Raw genomic sequence first — 13942 nt, forward strand, 5'->3', positions numbered from 1 at the left:
AAGCAGAGAAGGGCAGCAGCAGCATCGAAATTATTTTCTCCCTGGTTTCAACGCATTCAGCACACCATTGGTTTACGTACCTGAAGTTCCATCTTTGGCTCTCTGAAGACCTCAAATAAATGGAGAACAAAATTCTAAAACATATCCAGATCTCATGCTCTTTTCCTGACCCTGAGTATAAGGCAGCTTCACATGTTCCCAGCCATGCAGGGCTTGATTCAGCCTTCGGCTAGCCTGTTACTGCCCCCGTAAGCATCAGCTTTGAACCTAAGAGTCCTGTCTTTGACTTTCAGCAACGGACCTGACCGTTGGCAAAATCTACGCAGCCATGATGATAATGGACTATTACAAGCAGAGTAAAGCTAAGAAGCAAAGGCAGCAGCTGGAAGAACAGGTTGAGCACACTTCTGGTAACATGGGGGTGTGGCCTAATATGCTAATGAGCCATGCTCTCATGGGTGTGGCTGGATATGCTAATGAGTTTCTGCTGTTGGGTGTGGCCTATTATGCTAATGAGCTCCTGCTGGGCTTTTTCTACAAAAAGAGCCCTGCACACAAGCATTAAAGGGGTCCTCCTGGTGTTCTCTGACATGTTCCAGCTTCTTAGGGTTTGGCTTGAGAAGCTGAATTGCGCTGTCTAATGACCGCCTGACAGGCCAGCCTAGTCTGATCTTGTCAGAGTTTGGGATCTGAAGCAGGAAGAGTTGGGTTGCCGTGCAGAGGAAGGCAATGGCAAACCGCCTCTGCTTGTCTTTGGCCTAGAAAACCTCATGGTCCTGGGGCTGCCACGCGTCAGTTGTGACTTGATAGCACACAATTACTAATCCATGGCCTGGATGGCCCCGCCTACCCGGCAGGGGCCGTACCGGTTAGTCCTTGGATGGGAGGTCACCCAGGAAGTCCAAGGTCGTGGCACAGAGGCAGGCGACGGCCAACCCCCTCTGTTGGTCTCTTGCCTTGGCACTTCTGACAACATGGTTATGGTCTCTGTTTTTATTATGACTTTAAATAATACTGCAACCCCTGCCTCGAGTCCTTTTCGGAGAAATGTGGGCTGGAAACATAGTAAATAAATATGAAACCGCTCCTTGAACGGAGGCTCTATTCTCTCTTTTTTTCCCCTACAGAAAAATGCCCCAATGTTCCAGCGGATGGAGCCGTCCTCTCTTCCTCAGGAGATCATTTCTAATGCCAAAGCTTTGCCTTACCTCCAGCAGGATACGCTTTCAGGCCTGTAAGTGGGGAGGGTGGCGTGGCGTCAGCGAGGCCCGTCTCTCCTGCCGGCATTTGTATTCTGACTGCCGTTGCCTCGGTCTTTGAAGGGCCCTAGAGACAAAAAGAGGCAGTAGAAAGAACTGGCAGAGAAAGAGAAATCGAAAGGGGTTTTGAAAGTCTTGATAATTACCAGGCAAGCACCTAATTCTAGGGAATGGGGGCAATCGTTGGCATAGGCAAATAGTGCTCTTGTCATTCAATCCTGCTGTTGCAGATGAAGGGATGAGGGCGACAGCTGTGAGTTTGTTCTGAAGTGCCACGTGTCCCAGGCAGGTGGAGGACCGATTCAGATTGGAGCCGTGGCACTCAGAGAGAGAGTCTAGACTCCTCCACTGCCACAGAGGTCTCCCCATCCTTCTGTCGCCCTGAGGTTCTGTTTTACGTATTGAAGCTACCCCATACCCTGTGCCCACGTTCCATTTCCACAGTGGGGCAAACTGGGGCCCCCAGCACCACTGTGGGTCAGGAGAGTGGCAAAGGGGGAAGGTCCAAGCCCCTCTTTCTCCACACGTCACAGTCAGAATCCACATTGGGGGCCCCACCACACACCCCAGGAGCAGCGAACTTCAGAACATGCCTCCTCAAGAGGGCTGCCAGCCCCCAGTGGGGAAATGCCTGGAGACTTGGGGGGGGTGGAGCCTGAGGAGGGCGGGGCTTGGGGCACGATGCCGTTGAATCCAACTTCCAAAGCAGCCATTTTGTCCAGGCAAAACAGTCTCTGTTGCCTGGAGATCAGTTGTAACAGCAAGAGATCTCAAGCCACCACCTGGAGGTTGCAAACCAAAGAGAGTGATCACGGGAAAGAAGTTGAGAAGAGGCAAACAGCCGTGATGTACTATGCCAGAAAAGTCTCCAAAGACTAGAAATTTCTTTTTCCAGTATTCAGTTTACTGGAAGCAATTCAAACGCCATCAACACCAACGAACCATGCATCTTACATCTCGTTTTGTGTATAACTTTATCAAAGTGGGTAGCGTTGAAATACCTATATTTAATTACAAAAATATAATTCTATTATTAGTATTAGCAAGAGAATAACACAAATATTGTAAGTGTGTTATATGACAGTCAGCTCCATCTTCATAAAGCTCCGCAGGTTTGCACAGAGGAGGCTTTCCTTACAAGGGTACTAAAGGCATGAAGTAGCAGCAAGGACCAGGTCCTTGGAGGGTGTGACTGTATGCTGCTCATTTTTTTACAAGCACATTTGTGAATGTGAACATATACATGCACGCAGAGCATCTTTACGTGTATGCGGAAACATGTAGGATTGGATCTAAATTCATTTTTCCACCCATTCACAGAAGGCACTCACTTCCATCAGCAGAATGGAACTTCCCTGCCTTCCTCCTCCACCTGCAAGCTCAGAGAGCTCCCCAGAATGCCATTCCCGAAGGGGAAGGGCAAGGAAGGTTCCATTCTGTTGGTGGCATGAACAGGAACCAGAGTTTGGATCCAGCCCACTATGAGGGACGGCTCTTCAGGATCCGAAATGAGCACTTTATACCTGCCTCTCTTGGGAATTCTGCATTAAGAGCATCACAGAAGACCGAAGTGCCCATTCTTTCCTTTTATACCCCCTCCCTTTTGACCCTATATGACCCCCAAAGCAGCTAATGATGAAATTGTATTTGATGAAGCTTTGAGTCTCAAAAGCTTATACCCTGAAAAACTGTGTCAGCCTCAAAGGAGCTACTGGACTTGAATTTTGTTCCAATAAATTTAAAGACATCAGCAATCAGCAACATTAAGTATAAAAACAATAAACCCAGCAGACTAGTGCCATAACATTCAAAGGGCCTGGCAAAACTGAAGTCATAGGATTAAGGGCAATTGTAGGGATTTGTCAGCAAGTTTTCCTTCGGAAGAGAATTTCACAAGAGAAGAGCAGGGAACTCTCCCAAGTGGGTGGCAATTTGATTGTGGTCGCCTCTGGGCTAGATCTCCGTCTGTGGAGGCAGGGTCCTGTAGGGGAAGGCCTGGTCTGCCTTGGTCCCAGGCGGGGGCGCAGAGCCTAACAGTTTCTCACCCATGACAACCATCTTCAGACATGCATTCCCAGAATGCTAGAAATATTGCTTGCAAATAAAGGCCATTAGATTTCATTGGCACATTTATTCATACATGTTCCTTGGCCATTTTGGAATCTGTCTTTGAGTTCCCAAGTAGCAGGAGCTAAAAAATATGCAAGATTTGAGTACAGGAACACCTAAAGAGCAACAAGATGTCCAGGGTGTATAAGGGTGTATAATCTTCAAAGCTCATTCATCACGTACCTGGGGAAGGGATTTTTGACTCCCAAAACCTTAATACTCTGGAAATCGCGTGCTGCTGGACTGAACTCTTGCTGTCTACTGTGGACCAGTGTGGATGCTGTTCTACTGTGGACCCGGGGATGGAAAAAAGCCATTTCCCCCACAAGCTTGTTGTAGTGGTTAAGAGCAGTGGACTCTAATCTGGAGAACCGGATCTGATTCCCCCACTCCTCCACATGCAGCCATCTGGGTGACCTTGAGTCAGTCACAAATTCTCTTAGAGCTGTTCTCAAGAGCAGTCCTCGAAACAGTTCTCTCAGCCCAACCTCACAGGGGTGTCTGTTGTGGGGACGGGAGGGGAAAGGAGTTTGAAAGCAGCTCTGAGACACCTTTGGGTAGTGGAGGGCGGGGTATAAATCCAATCTCCTCCTCCTCCTCCTCCTGCTCCTCCTCCTCTTCTTCTTCTTCTTCTTCTTCTCCCCCTCCTTCTCTCCCCCCTTCCTCCTTTCTTTTTTCTTCTTCTAGTACTCAGATGTGCCTAAAATTAGAGGTTGGTAGGGTGGTATCTTTTCTAGACCAATTTATACTGGTTAGTGTGTTTAAAATGATGACTTCTAAACCTTTGTACAATCTTAGTCTTCTCACAGAAGGAATGCTAATTCTAGGAATGTAATTAAATGAGATCAAGTTTTCTGGGGGGGGGGGGGAAAAACCCTGGGGTGGTCTCCTCCTCTCATGTGAAGTGGGGTTATCGTTACAGGAGCAGCCGGAGCGGCTTCCCCTCCCTGAGTCCTCTCTCTCCCCAGGAGATATTCCAGTTGGCTTGCATGGATCCAACCCACGGGGAATACCAGGAGCAGCAGTCTTTGGTAAATCACGGCATGATATCTGAATGCCTGTTTTTGCTGCTTTCAGAGGTTTCCAGTATAATCCTGATGATGTTGTATATTGTTAGTATGTGGTTGAAGACCCTTTTGGATTTCAAGCATTGACGTGGTACCGGTATAAAGTAAACCCACTCTTCTCTTTCCATGGAGATATTAGGGAGCCTGTTAGGCTCTGGAAATATTCTCACCATGGCAACGATATTGCCGCTCTTTCCAAAAAAACAAAAACCATTCTGTGCAACGTGATGTCGGAACAGGACCAGGGGCTTTTCCATCCCATCCCCCAGCCCCTTCATGTATAAAATCAGTGGGTTACACGTCTGCTGCAAGAAGCACTTTATGCAACATACCACAATGAAATCCCAAAACCAACTATAAGATGCAAGAAAAAAATAACTTTATGATTTCTTGACAGGAAGGTCCTTACACAAATCACTCCAGCATCCGATGATACAACGTTGACTTGACTCTTCTCTTGGTGCTAAATAAATACTGCATTTACCACTAAGAGAGATTTTGCCAGGTCTCCCCTATTCCTGATGGGAATACAGACCCTATAAAGTATCATTACTACAGCTGTTATGAAGTATAAAGAAGAAGGACAACAGCTGCTCCTAAAACGGGCTGCTTTATTCTCAAAATAAGCTTGGATGAGCAACGGTTCTTGGCTTTCACTGTGGCTTGGATCCACCGGAGAGTTTCTGCAGATGCAAGGATTTCGACCCATTGAGTATGAGTTTTTTACTTTCCTCTCTGCCTGCTACTGCCCAAAACACTCCCCCAAAATGCTGCTTCTAGGAAACATCTTTGGAAATGCTCCAGTAGATCCAAGCCCATGTATTGTCTTTCTCTGCCCTCACTCCCAAATCTAAAATGGTACCACCTAGTGACAGACCCTGATGCTGGGAAAGACTGAAGGTCAAAGAAGAAGGGGACGGCAAAGGATGAGATGGTTAGACAGTGTCATCGATGCAGCGAACATGAAATTAAGCAGACGCCCAGAGGATGGTGGAAGATAGGAGGGCCTGACGTGATGCGGTCCATCATGGGGTCGCGAAGAGTCGGACTCGACCGTGCGACTGAACAACAACAGAAAAGTGACATACAATCAACACTTCTCTGTTAATTTCCCCAGATACAGGAGCAACTTCAGGAACAGCGATTACAGGGCTATTTTCAGGCAGGAACACACAGGAACGGAGTTCCGACTGGCTCCTGAGTTGGCCATGCCCAGCAGGAACTCATTAGCATAATAGGACACACCCAATAGCAGAAACTCATTCGGATTGGCTACATTAGGGGTGTGTGGCCTAACATGCAAAGGAGTTCCTGCTACAAAAAAAGCCTTGGGTTTTGACAACAAACAAGGTAAACAGAATAAGAAGGGAAAGGTGGGCGTGGCTGGATGACGACACTTCTGGTAACATGGGGGTGTGGCCTAATGTGCTAATGAGTGGTGCTGACAGGGTGTGGCCTAATATGCTAATGAGTTTTGCTGTTGGGTGTGGCCTATTATGCTAATGAGTTCCTGCTGGGCTCTTTCTTAAAAAGAGCCCTGAGCGATTATATGAATGAATCATAGTGAAATGGAAAGTAGCTGATTATTTGAGTCACATAAAATAGCTCTCTTTCCAGTGGTTGCCCCCAAACTCTGTGTTAGGGATTATTAAGAAAGGAACTGAGAATAAAAAAGCTGATATTGTAATGCCCCTGTATGGTGCAGCCTCGTTTGGAATCTTGGGTGCCGTTCCGGTTACCGTCTCTCCAAAAGGACATTGCAGAGCTGGAAAAGCAGAGAAGGGCAACCCAGATAATTAGGGTGTTTGAACACTTTCCTTTTAAGGAAAGGCTGAAGAGCCTTGTGGGACTTTTCAGTTTAGAAGAGAGACAACTACGGGGGTACATGATAGAGGTTTGTAAAATGATGCATGGGGGGAGGAGAGAGTGGACAGGGACATTTTTCTCCCTCTCCCAAAATACTAGAACTCGAAGGCATCCAATGAACTGATGGGCAGTAGGTTCAGGTACAAAAGGAAATACTACTTTACACAGAGAGTGATTAAAATGTGGAATTTCACAGAATCTTGGAAGGGGCCATACAAGGCATCTCGTCCAACTGCCTGCTCAATACAGGATCAGCCAGAATTTGCTGCCAGAGGATGTAGTGATGGCCACAGAAATAAACAGATTTAAAAGGGGATTAGATAGATTCATGGAGGATAGGTCTATCAGTGGCTACTAGCCATAGTGACTGAGGGGCACCTCCATGTTCAGAGGCACTAAGCCTCTGAATCCCAGAGCCAGGAGGCAAATATCAGGGGAAGGCCTCTATGCTGGTTGGCCACTGTGTGAGATGGGAGGCTGGACTAGAGGGAACCTTTCCTGGTCTGATCCAGCAGGGCTCTTCTGGTGTTCTTATGAAGGCCTCAGCCTCTCTGCCCTGTTGTTGGCCCTCCAGAGGAACTGGCTGGCCCCTGTGTGAGACAGGAGAAACTGGCTGGCCCCTGTGTGAGACGGGAGGCTGGGCCGGATGGACCCTCCCTAGTCTGACCCAGCAGGGCTCTTCTGAGGTTCTTCTCAGGGGAAGGCCTCAGCCTCTCTGCCCTGTTGTTGGCCCTCCAGAGAAACTGGCTGGCCCCTGTGTGAGATGGGATGCTGGACCGGATGGACCCTCCCTGCTCTGATCCAGCAGGGCTCTTCTGATGCTCTTATGTTCTAAAGTGGGATGGCCCTGGATGAAAGAAATGTGGAAATGTGTTTCATGTGACACAACTCTCCATCATGCCCCTGTTTTGATTCACCTTTTATTCTTCACATTCTTTCTATGCATTCGGGGACAGCCTGTGGAGACCCTAAAGGACTTTTGATGATCTGTTGTTAACTAATGAGTGGTCCCAGAATATTCTAACAGTGAGGAAGTAATCAATGGATAAGCACAAGTGGAAAAATTTGGTTACATCCTTGCAACTGTGTTTTGTGTTATGAATAGGCAACATTTTGTAAAAGTGTAGAAATGCAAGCTAGGGCCTTAGGGCTGCTGGGAACTGTAGTCATTTCTGATATAAACTAGTTGAAAATTTGACCTTCTATGTTCATGAGTGCTACTGATGATGGTGGTCTTTTTGCAGGTTGGTTTTCCTCTCATTAAGCAATCATTTCATTGGGGTGTCTTACCGAGGCCAAATGACAGTATCTGACGCTTCTGGGTTTGTGTTCATTTCGTCTTGAGTGCTGGTGTCCATGGTCCAAACTTGAACTGCTGAATCATGTCACACCAATGTGAACATATGCCTCTGGCCCACCCACACATGCGCCCACCTTTCCAGCCGGGGGCACTAGTGTCTGTGTGTGTATATGGCTCTCTCTCTGTGTGCACATCTGTGCGCCACTGTCGGACTGTGGTGCTACATAAGTGTGCCTCTCCAGTCCGCTCTGTGTGCTTCTCGGAGTGTGTAACACTATATCCATAAATATTTTTGCATCACACACATGCAGTATGCCTCCTTGTACTGTTCCACGCTTCACCCTGCAAAGAGAAAATGCAGATGACTTTTCACAGAGCCTGGCTTTCCCTTTGTGATGTCACTCTTGCTGTTTTCTAATGATGACTATGGTTTTTAACAAACATTGGCTTTGGTTATCACCATTGTACATTACAAAGGAGAAAGGATAAAAATTGGCATCCCACAAAATCTGCATGCCTGGAAAAGCTTCTGCTGATATCAAAAAGATATTATACTAGATCCATTCGGCTCGAAGTATCAGGCAGCTGAATCCACACAGCATGGATCAGACACCCATAGAATGCCCGCTAATGCAAACTTTTTGATGACTGCCTCCAGAGAGAAACCCGAGAAATACAGAAATCCGCCATGGCGTTTCCTGTGGATTGCCGCTGACAAAGTATTTAAGCCTAAACTGGTGGCAGAATGCAGGGAGGAAAATTCAGGAAAAGAAACTAGGCTGAACCCAGAATACCAGCTTTCTAGTAAAACATAGAGCTGGAAGGGACCCCCAGGGCCATCTAGTCCAATGCCCTGCACAGGGCAGGAAATTCACAGCTACCTCCCCCTCCACTCCCCCAGTGACCCTGCCTCCACGCCCAGAGGAAGGCCCAAAAAAAGCTGCTGTTGAAGTATAGCTCAGTTCTGGGCACATTTCCTTGGAAGGGAACCCTGTTGCACTCCAGATTAGTGTCTCTCTTTCTCTCGCCTACGTGACACGCACACATGCGATGTGGTCGGCATACAACGTTCACTGTCCTCCAAAGGTGTACAGACCCCTTTTCTAAAGCCATTCTGAAGTCCATTGGTGAAGACGACACTGGCAGAAAAGGCAGGTGACAATCATCCAACCGAATCCCATGAGCTTGGCTGTGTGTTTATTTCCAGGAGCCAGAGGTTAGAGAGTTTAAAAGAGTGCAGCCCTCTAACCGTGGCAGCCACCTCCCCGTGGACACTCAGGAACGAGCTGTATCTGGGAGGGCCTCCTCCATGCCACGCCTGACTGTGGATCCCCCCCAGGTAAAACCGAGCGAAACCGTGGCTGACGCAACAGGAGTGATATGTGGTCCTTTCCCAAGGGATGTTGTCGCTTAGGAACTTTTGGGCTAGACCGAAACCAGTTAGCTCCTCACCAGAACCAAAGAACCTGAGCATTTAGACTTTGAGAAACCCCAGCTCAGTGATTCCCCAACGTGGTGCCCACTGATGGGTTTCCTAGTGCCCCGTTTGCTTCTGAGACAAAACATCACATCTTCAGAGCAGAGAGCCAGTCCTGGCTTTCCTCTCCCTCCGTGGAGCAGGAGGAGCTTCAGAACAACCCAGAAGGCATCACCTTTGTGCCTACAGGGAGCGCCCGTTCAGAAACCAGTGCCTCCATTGTAAGAGGATGCTTGGCTTGCAACCTCCCCCACGTTTTATGAGTCATCCCAGGACCCCACGGCAGCCATCTTGTGGTGGCACCCGCTCCGTTTCTCAACGTTCCAAATGTGTCTACAGGCTCAGTGAGAGGAGAGAACGGAACGGATCACTGAGTTAGTCACTTGCTATGAGGCCAGGCAGGGAACCAAACCCGAACAGCCCCACTGTCACCCTCATTACTCCTTCAGGTGTTGTCGTTTTTTTTTTTCCTGAGACTGCAATGAAACCAAGGAACCAAGCCTTGGGGGGTCCTCTTCCTTCCCTTCTTCAACCAAGACTGTTGCCGGTTGCGGCAAGGACGGCAACAGTTTGGAAGAATCCCTCGGCCACCTGGGAAGTATTTTATTTTATTTTTCTGAACAGTGGCCTCGTTCTCTTTACAGTCTTTTCCATTGTCTTAAGATACTTGTCTTCATGACTCTGCCAAGCATCCTGTCCTGGTCCGTCTTGGCCACGCTCCATCTCTTTGTCTGTCCCACCGGTTTTCTTACGTCTGTCTGTCTCATAAACCAGTTTTGATTAGCTGAGATATGTCAGCTCTATGTCAGCTCCATTCCCGATTTGTTACTGCAATTCCTCAGCAATCAGGCTGTCCCGCACCAAAGGGGCTCAGGGACAGGTAAAGACGTGCAGCCTTTAGCCATTTTATTAACCCATTTGTGCCTAAGAACGGTCGCACTAGGACAGCTGTGTTATGGGTTTTTTGGTCTTCCATTGCTGTTTTCAAATTTAAAATGATCAAACCCCGAAGCTCCTTCACCTCTAGAGATGGGGAGATGGGCTTCCATGGGAGGAGGAACGGTGGTCAGTAAAACAAGGCTGCGATCATATGCACAATTACACCCGATAGAGGCGCGAATGCCGGGTGGATTTAAAGGGAGCAATCAGACAGCAACATCTGGGAAGCGTCCCTCAGCCATCGGCAACCCATTCTGCTCTGCCGCAGAAGCGAAGTTAAAACACACCCAGGGAAATCCAGTAGTAAAGAGGTTGCGACGGGCCAGGAACAGACTTTCCCCTGTCCGATCGCTCCAGCGTGCTCTCATGGCATCGGGATGGTCTGATCAGGCCATCCCAACTCCATGCCATTCTTTGCCCCCCCTTTTCAGGATGCGCGTCATCACACACTCCATAGGGAGCCCTCAGTGCGGAGGTGTGGTTCATCAATTCCTCGTTTAAGCGCACGGGAAGCAAACGTCAAAAAAACCCCCGACTCACCCACAGTTGCCTCTGATCACACACTGACGGGGCTGCAGCCGCAGCTTCAAAGGGAAGTGTGATCTCGCAACTGCGGGTCAAATTCCTCCAGAGGAAATAGCCTCTCTCCCCCCCCCCATTTTATCTGGCGTGTGTGACCGCAACCCAAGTGTTGTAGACTGAAGCCAGAACTTCCAGATGGGTAAGGAAATCCTGTGCTAGAGAGCTAAAGGAATAGGCTAGGAATGGGTACCACAACAGAGATAAAGGAGACATTAACATGGTAAGAAGAAAATGATGGGCTGGCATCTTGAGTAGCTCATAGAAGAATTTTTAAACAACTTTTATGGGAATAGCATAGAAATTAAAAAAAAAAAAAACACCCATAAATCATCCAGTCCCAATACAGTGATGCTGGGCTACTTCTTGGGGGTGAGGCAACCAAATGAGTTTTGTTTATGGACCTCATTTGCCTCAAAGGGGCAGGCAGCGGCTCTGTGGATACTGGTTCAGGTCAGAAAAATGGTGCACGAAGTACCTTTAACACTATCACTCTGTCCATGCTGCAGACCTCGTCGAAACTGGAGTCTGGCACCCATTATTAAAAAGATACCTAGGAGCTGTATCCATGAGGCTGTCAGCATGTCATCTGATAAGGTCCTGAGGTGTTTAACCTGTATCTGAGATGGACTGCTTCAAACAGCTGGTGGGAAATCACATGGCTGAATGCTCCTCCATACATGTCCAGAAGAAGGACAGGCCAACCACCATCCCCCATATGCCTGCCTGCTAGATGCAGGGAATTCAGTGGTGTGGGATTTATGGGAATTCAATTGCATACACTTACATGTGAGCCTCCACCTGCATTCTGAAGCGGCACAGCCCAGAAAGAGGTAGACTACCTCACTTACAACAAGGTCATCAATCAGAAACAGACAGATTAAGTTGACATCTGGACGATCTGACTAGCGTGGACTATTGCAATACAGACATACAGTGGACATGGATAACCACAAAGATGATGGGTTTTGGATGATGGTTCTTTTTCACCACAGTAAACGTGGTGGAGTTTCTCCTTCTCCTTACTTTTCTAGCTACCCCAGCATTCTTTGCTTCTTCAGCAAACCTTTCAGCAACACTTCAGCTTTGCAGAGTATCAGTCCAGACCACAAGTTTGCTGCTGAATATATTACGGGGTTTTTTGCCTTTGAAACCTTGAAAGAGAGCCCATAGAGAGGATGTTTGACAGGGTTCTCAATGTGGTCTGCTCACGCTTGAGGAAACATTGGTGTTGTTCTCTGGACCAAACGACGTCTTACCTGTGACACAGAAGAGGCGAATCTCCCCCGCGCCCCCCGGGCCCTTTTCGCTTGGGGAAATAGTGTGGGAGGTTAGGCTGAAGCCCCTTCCCCCAAATCATCCTCCTGAGCCCAATCAGCCCACGGTGTGTTTGGGAACATTAGTCCCCCAAAGTCTGTGAAAAGGAGAAAGTCAGGTGGGGGCGGGATGTCACCTGGCTCGTGACACAGGTAACACGTCGTCTGACTTTCTTACACACCACGTTTCCACTTTGCAAGGGCTGATTTAGTGTATGTAGCAAGTCTGCCTCCCAGGAAATGGGGCTGATTGACGATAACATCTAAGGATCTGGCATCTTTTAAAACTTAAGTAGGAAAGGCTGTTACAGCCTCACTCAAGATAATCCTCTCGAAAGGGAGGCCTGGGAGTGACGTTACAGCACACAGGCAAGGGATTCAGAGGAGCTGGGTGCCTGAATCTGGGGTTCAGAAGTAAAATGGATCCTTCTTTTGTTACTCAGATGCTCCCATTCTGATGATTCTGTAGGCCTTAGTTGATCTTATATCTAATAGCACCACCGTAAATGGAAGTTCTTATCTGCCGGAAAAATTAAGTGGGATGTGGTTCTCCAGTCCCCTATGCTGTCTTTACACTTAGTCAAACTAGGTAACTTCCAGAACAAAGGTTGGGTCCAATGGCACCTTTAAGACCAACAAAAGTTTATTTATTTTAAATAAAACTTTTTTGCACACCTTGAAGGTCTTAAAGGTGCCGTTCGGACTCCAACTCTGTCCTGCTGCTTCAGACCAACAGGGCTGCCCACCTGAGTCTAGGTAACTTCCAGTGTCCTTAAAAAGAACTTAATCATCATCCATAAGAGCAAACTTGCTTCTTGTATAGCAGCCAAGCCTTTGCCCAGCTTTAACCATCATGCTCTCATGGGATGCGTTTCCAGGTGGTCACAGATCCTGGCTCCATGAGGCGCTCGTTTTCTACCATCCGAGACAAACGGACTAACACTTCCTGGTTAGACGAGTTCTCCATGGAAAAAAGCAGTGAAAACACCTACAAGTCCCGACGGCGTAGCTACCATTCTGCGCTACACCTGTCTTCGCGACGCCTCAACACAGACTCAGGTAAGCATAGAACAAAGTTTGAGTCCAGGGGCACCTTTAAGACCAACAGAGTTTTATTCAAAATGTGAGCTTTCTTGTGCAAAGCACACTTCTTCAGACAAACGGAAATGGAATTTCCTCAAGGGCTATTTACAAGGCACTTAGAGGGGCCACTCAGAGCCAAGATGCCCATGCAGAGCTGGAATTGGATCAGGTGGAATTGGATCAGGAAAGAGCCGGTAGCAATGGGATGGGCAGAATATCTGTTTTCATTCACTTTTAGTATAATGTGAGGTGTGGCTGGATATTCTGAGATCATATTGGTCTTCCCCAACAATGGCCAGGAACGCTTTCTTGCTATTAGAAAATTAATATGGTCCATTTTAAAAATTGTTTCCACCATTAAGGCTAGCTTCTAAAATGAAAAGTCTTTTTAAAGGCCCATTTTCAGCTATTTTACTACATTTCAAATTATTGGGCTATTATGTCAGTAATTTTCAAGAATAATAGGCATCCCAATCACAAAAAAAATCTAATTGGCTTTCAGTCCCACTGAAATCAGTGAGACAAACACAACTAAGTTTCTTTGAACTATGTTTCTAGAGAACTGTGATTTAAGTAAAATAGTTCTGTGCCACATTCTCAAGGTGGTTCAATGCTGTCAATCACAAGGACTGCGTGGTATTTTTAAAATAAATTGGCTTTCAGTCCCACTGAAATCAGTGAGACAAACACAACTAAGTTTCTTTGAACTATGTTTCTAGAGAACTGTGATTTAAGTAAAATAGTTCTGTGCCACATTCTCAAGGTGGTTCAATGCTGTCAATCACAAGGACTGCGTGGTATTTTTAAAATAAAAGTACTTTAGGACTTTAGCTTTTGTTCTTTCTGGTGAGTTTTTTTTTTTTGTAGTTAGGCTCATTTCATACAGCTGCATTCTTTTAAAATAAGATCGGAATCAAGAATCTGTTCAGAGCACATTTTATATTTTT

At 47.2% G+C, this 13942-nt stretch overlaps 1 protein-coding gene across 1 annotated transcript in view; it reads left to right on the forward strand.

Annotated features, from left to right (window-relative positions):
* Positions 1-13942, forward strand: part of LOC107111331 (voltage-dependent R-type calcium channel subunit alpha-1E-like) — a 107456-nt gene that overhangs the window by 71910 nt on the left and 21604 nt on the right. The window contains 5 exon segments of the mRNA XM_015412295.1: positions 294-394; positions 1128-1234; positions 4291-4399; positions 8809-8940; positions 12791-12971. Coding sequence (XP_015267781.1) covers positions 294-394; positions 1128-1234; positions 4291-4399; positions 8809-8940; positions 12791-12971 — 630 coding nt within the window.

Source organism: Gekko japonicus, unplaced genomic scaffold, assembly GCF_001447785.1.
Source record: "Gekko japonicus isolate JY-2015 unplaced genomic scaffold, Gekko_japonicus_V1.1 scaffold3399, whole genome shotgun sequence".
In the NCBI taxonomy this organism is placed as follows: Eukaryota; Metazoa; Chordata; class Lepidosauria; order Squamata; family Gekkonidae; genus Gekko; species Gekko japonicus.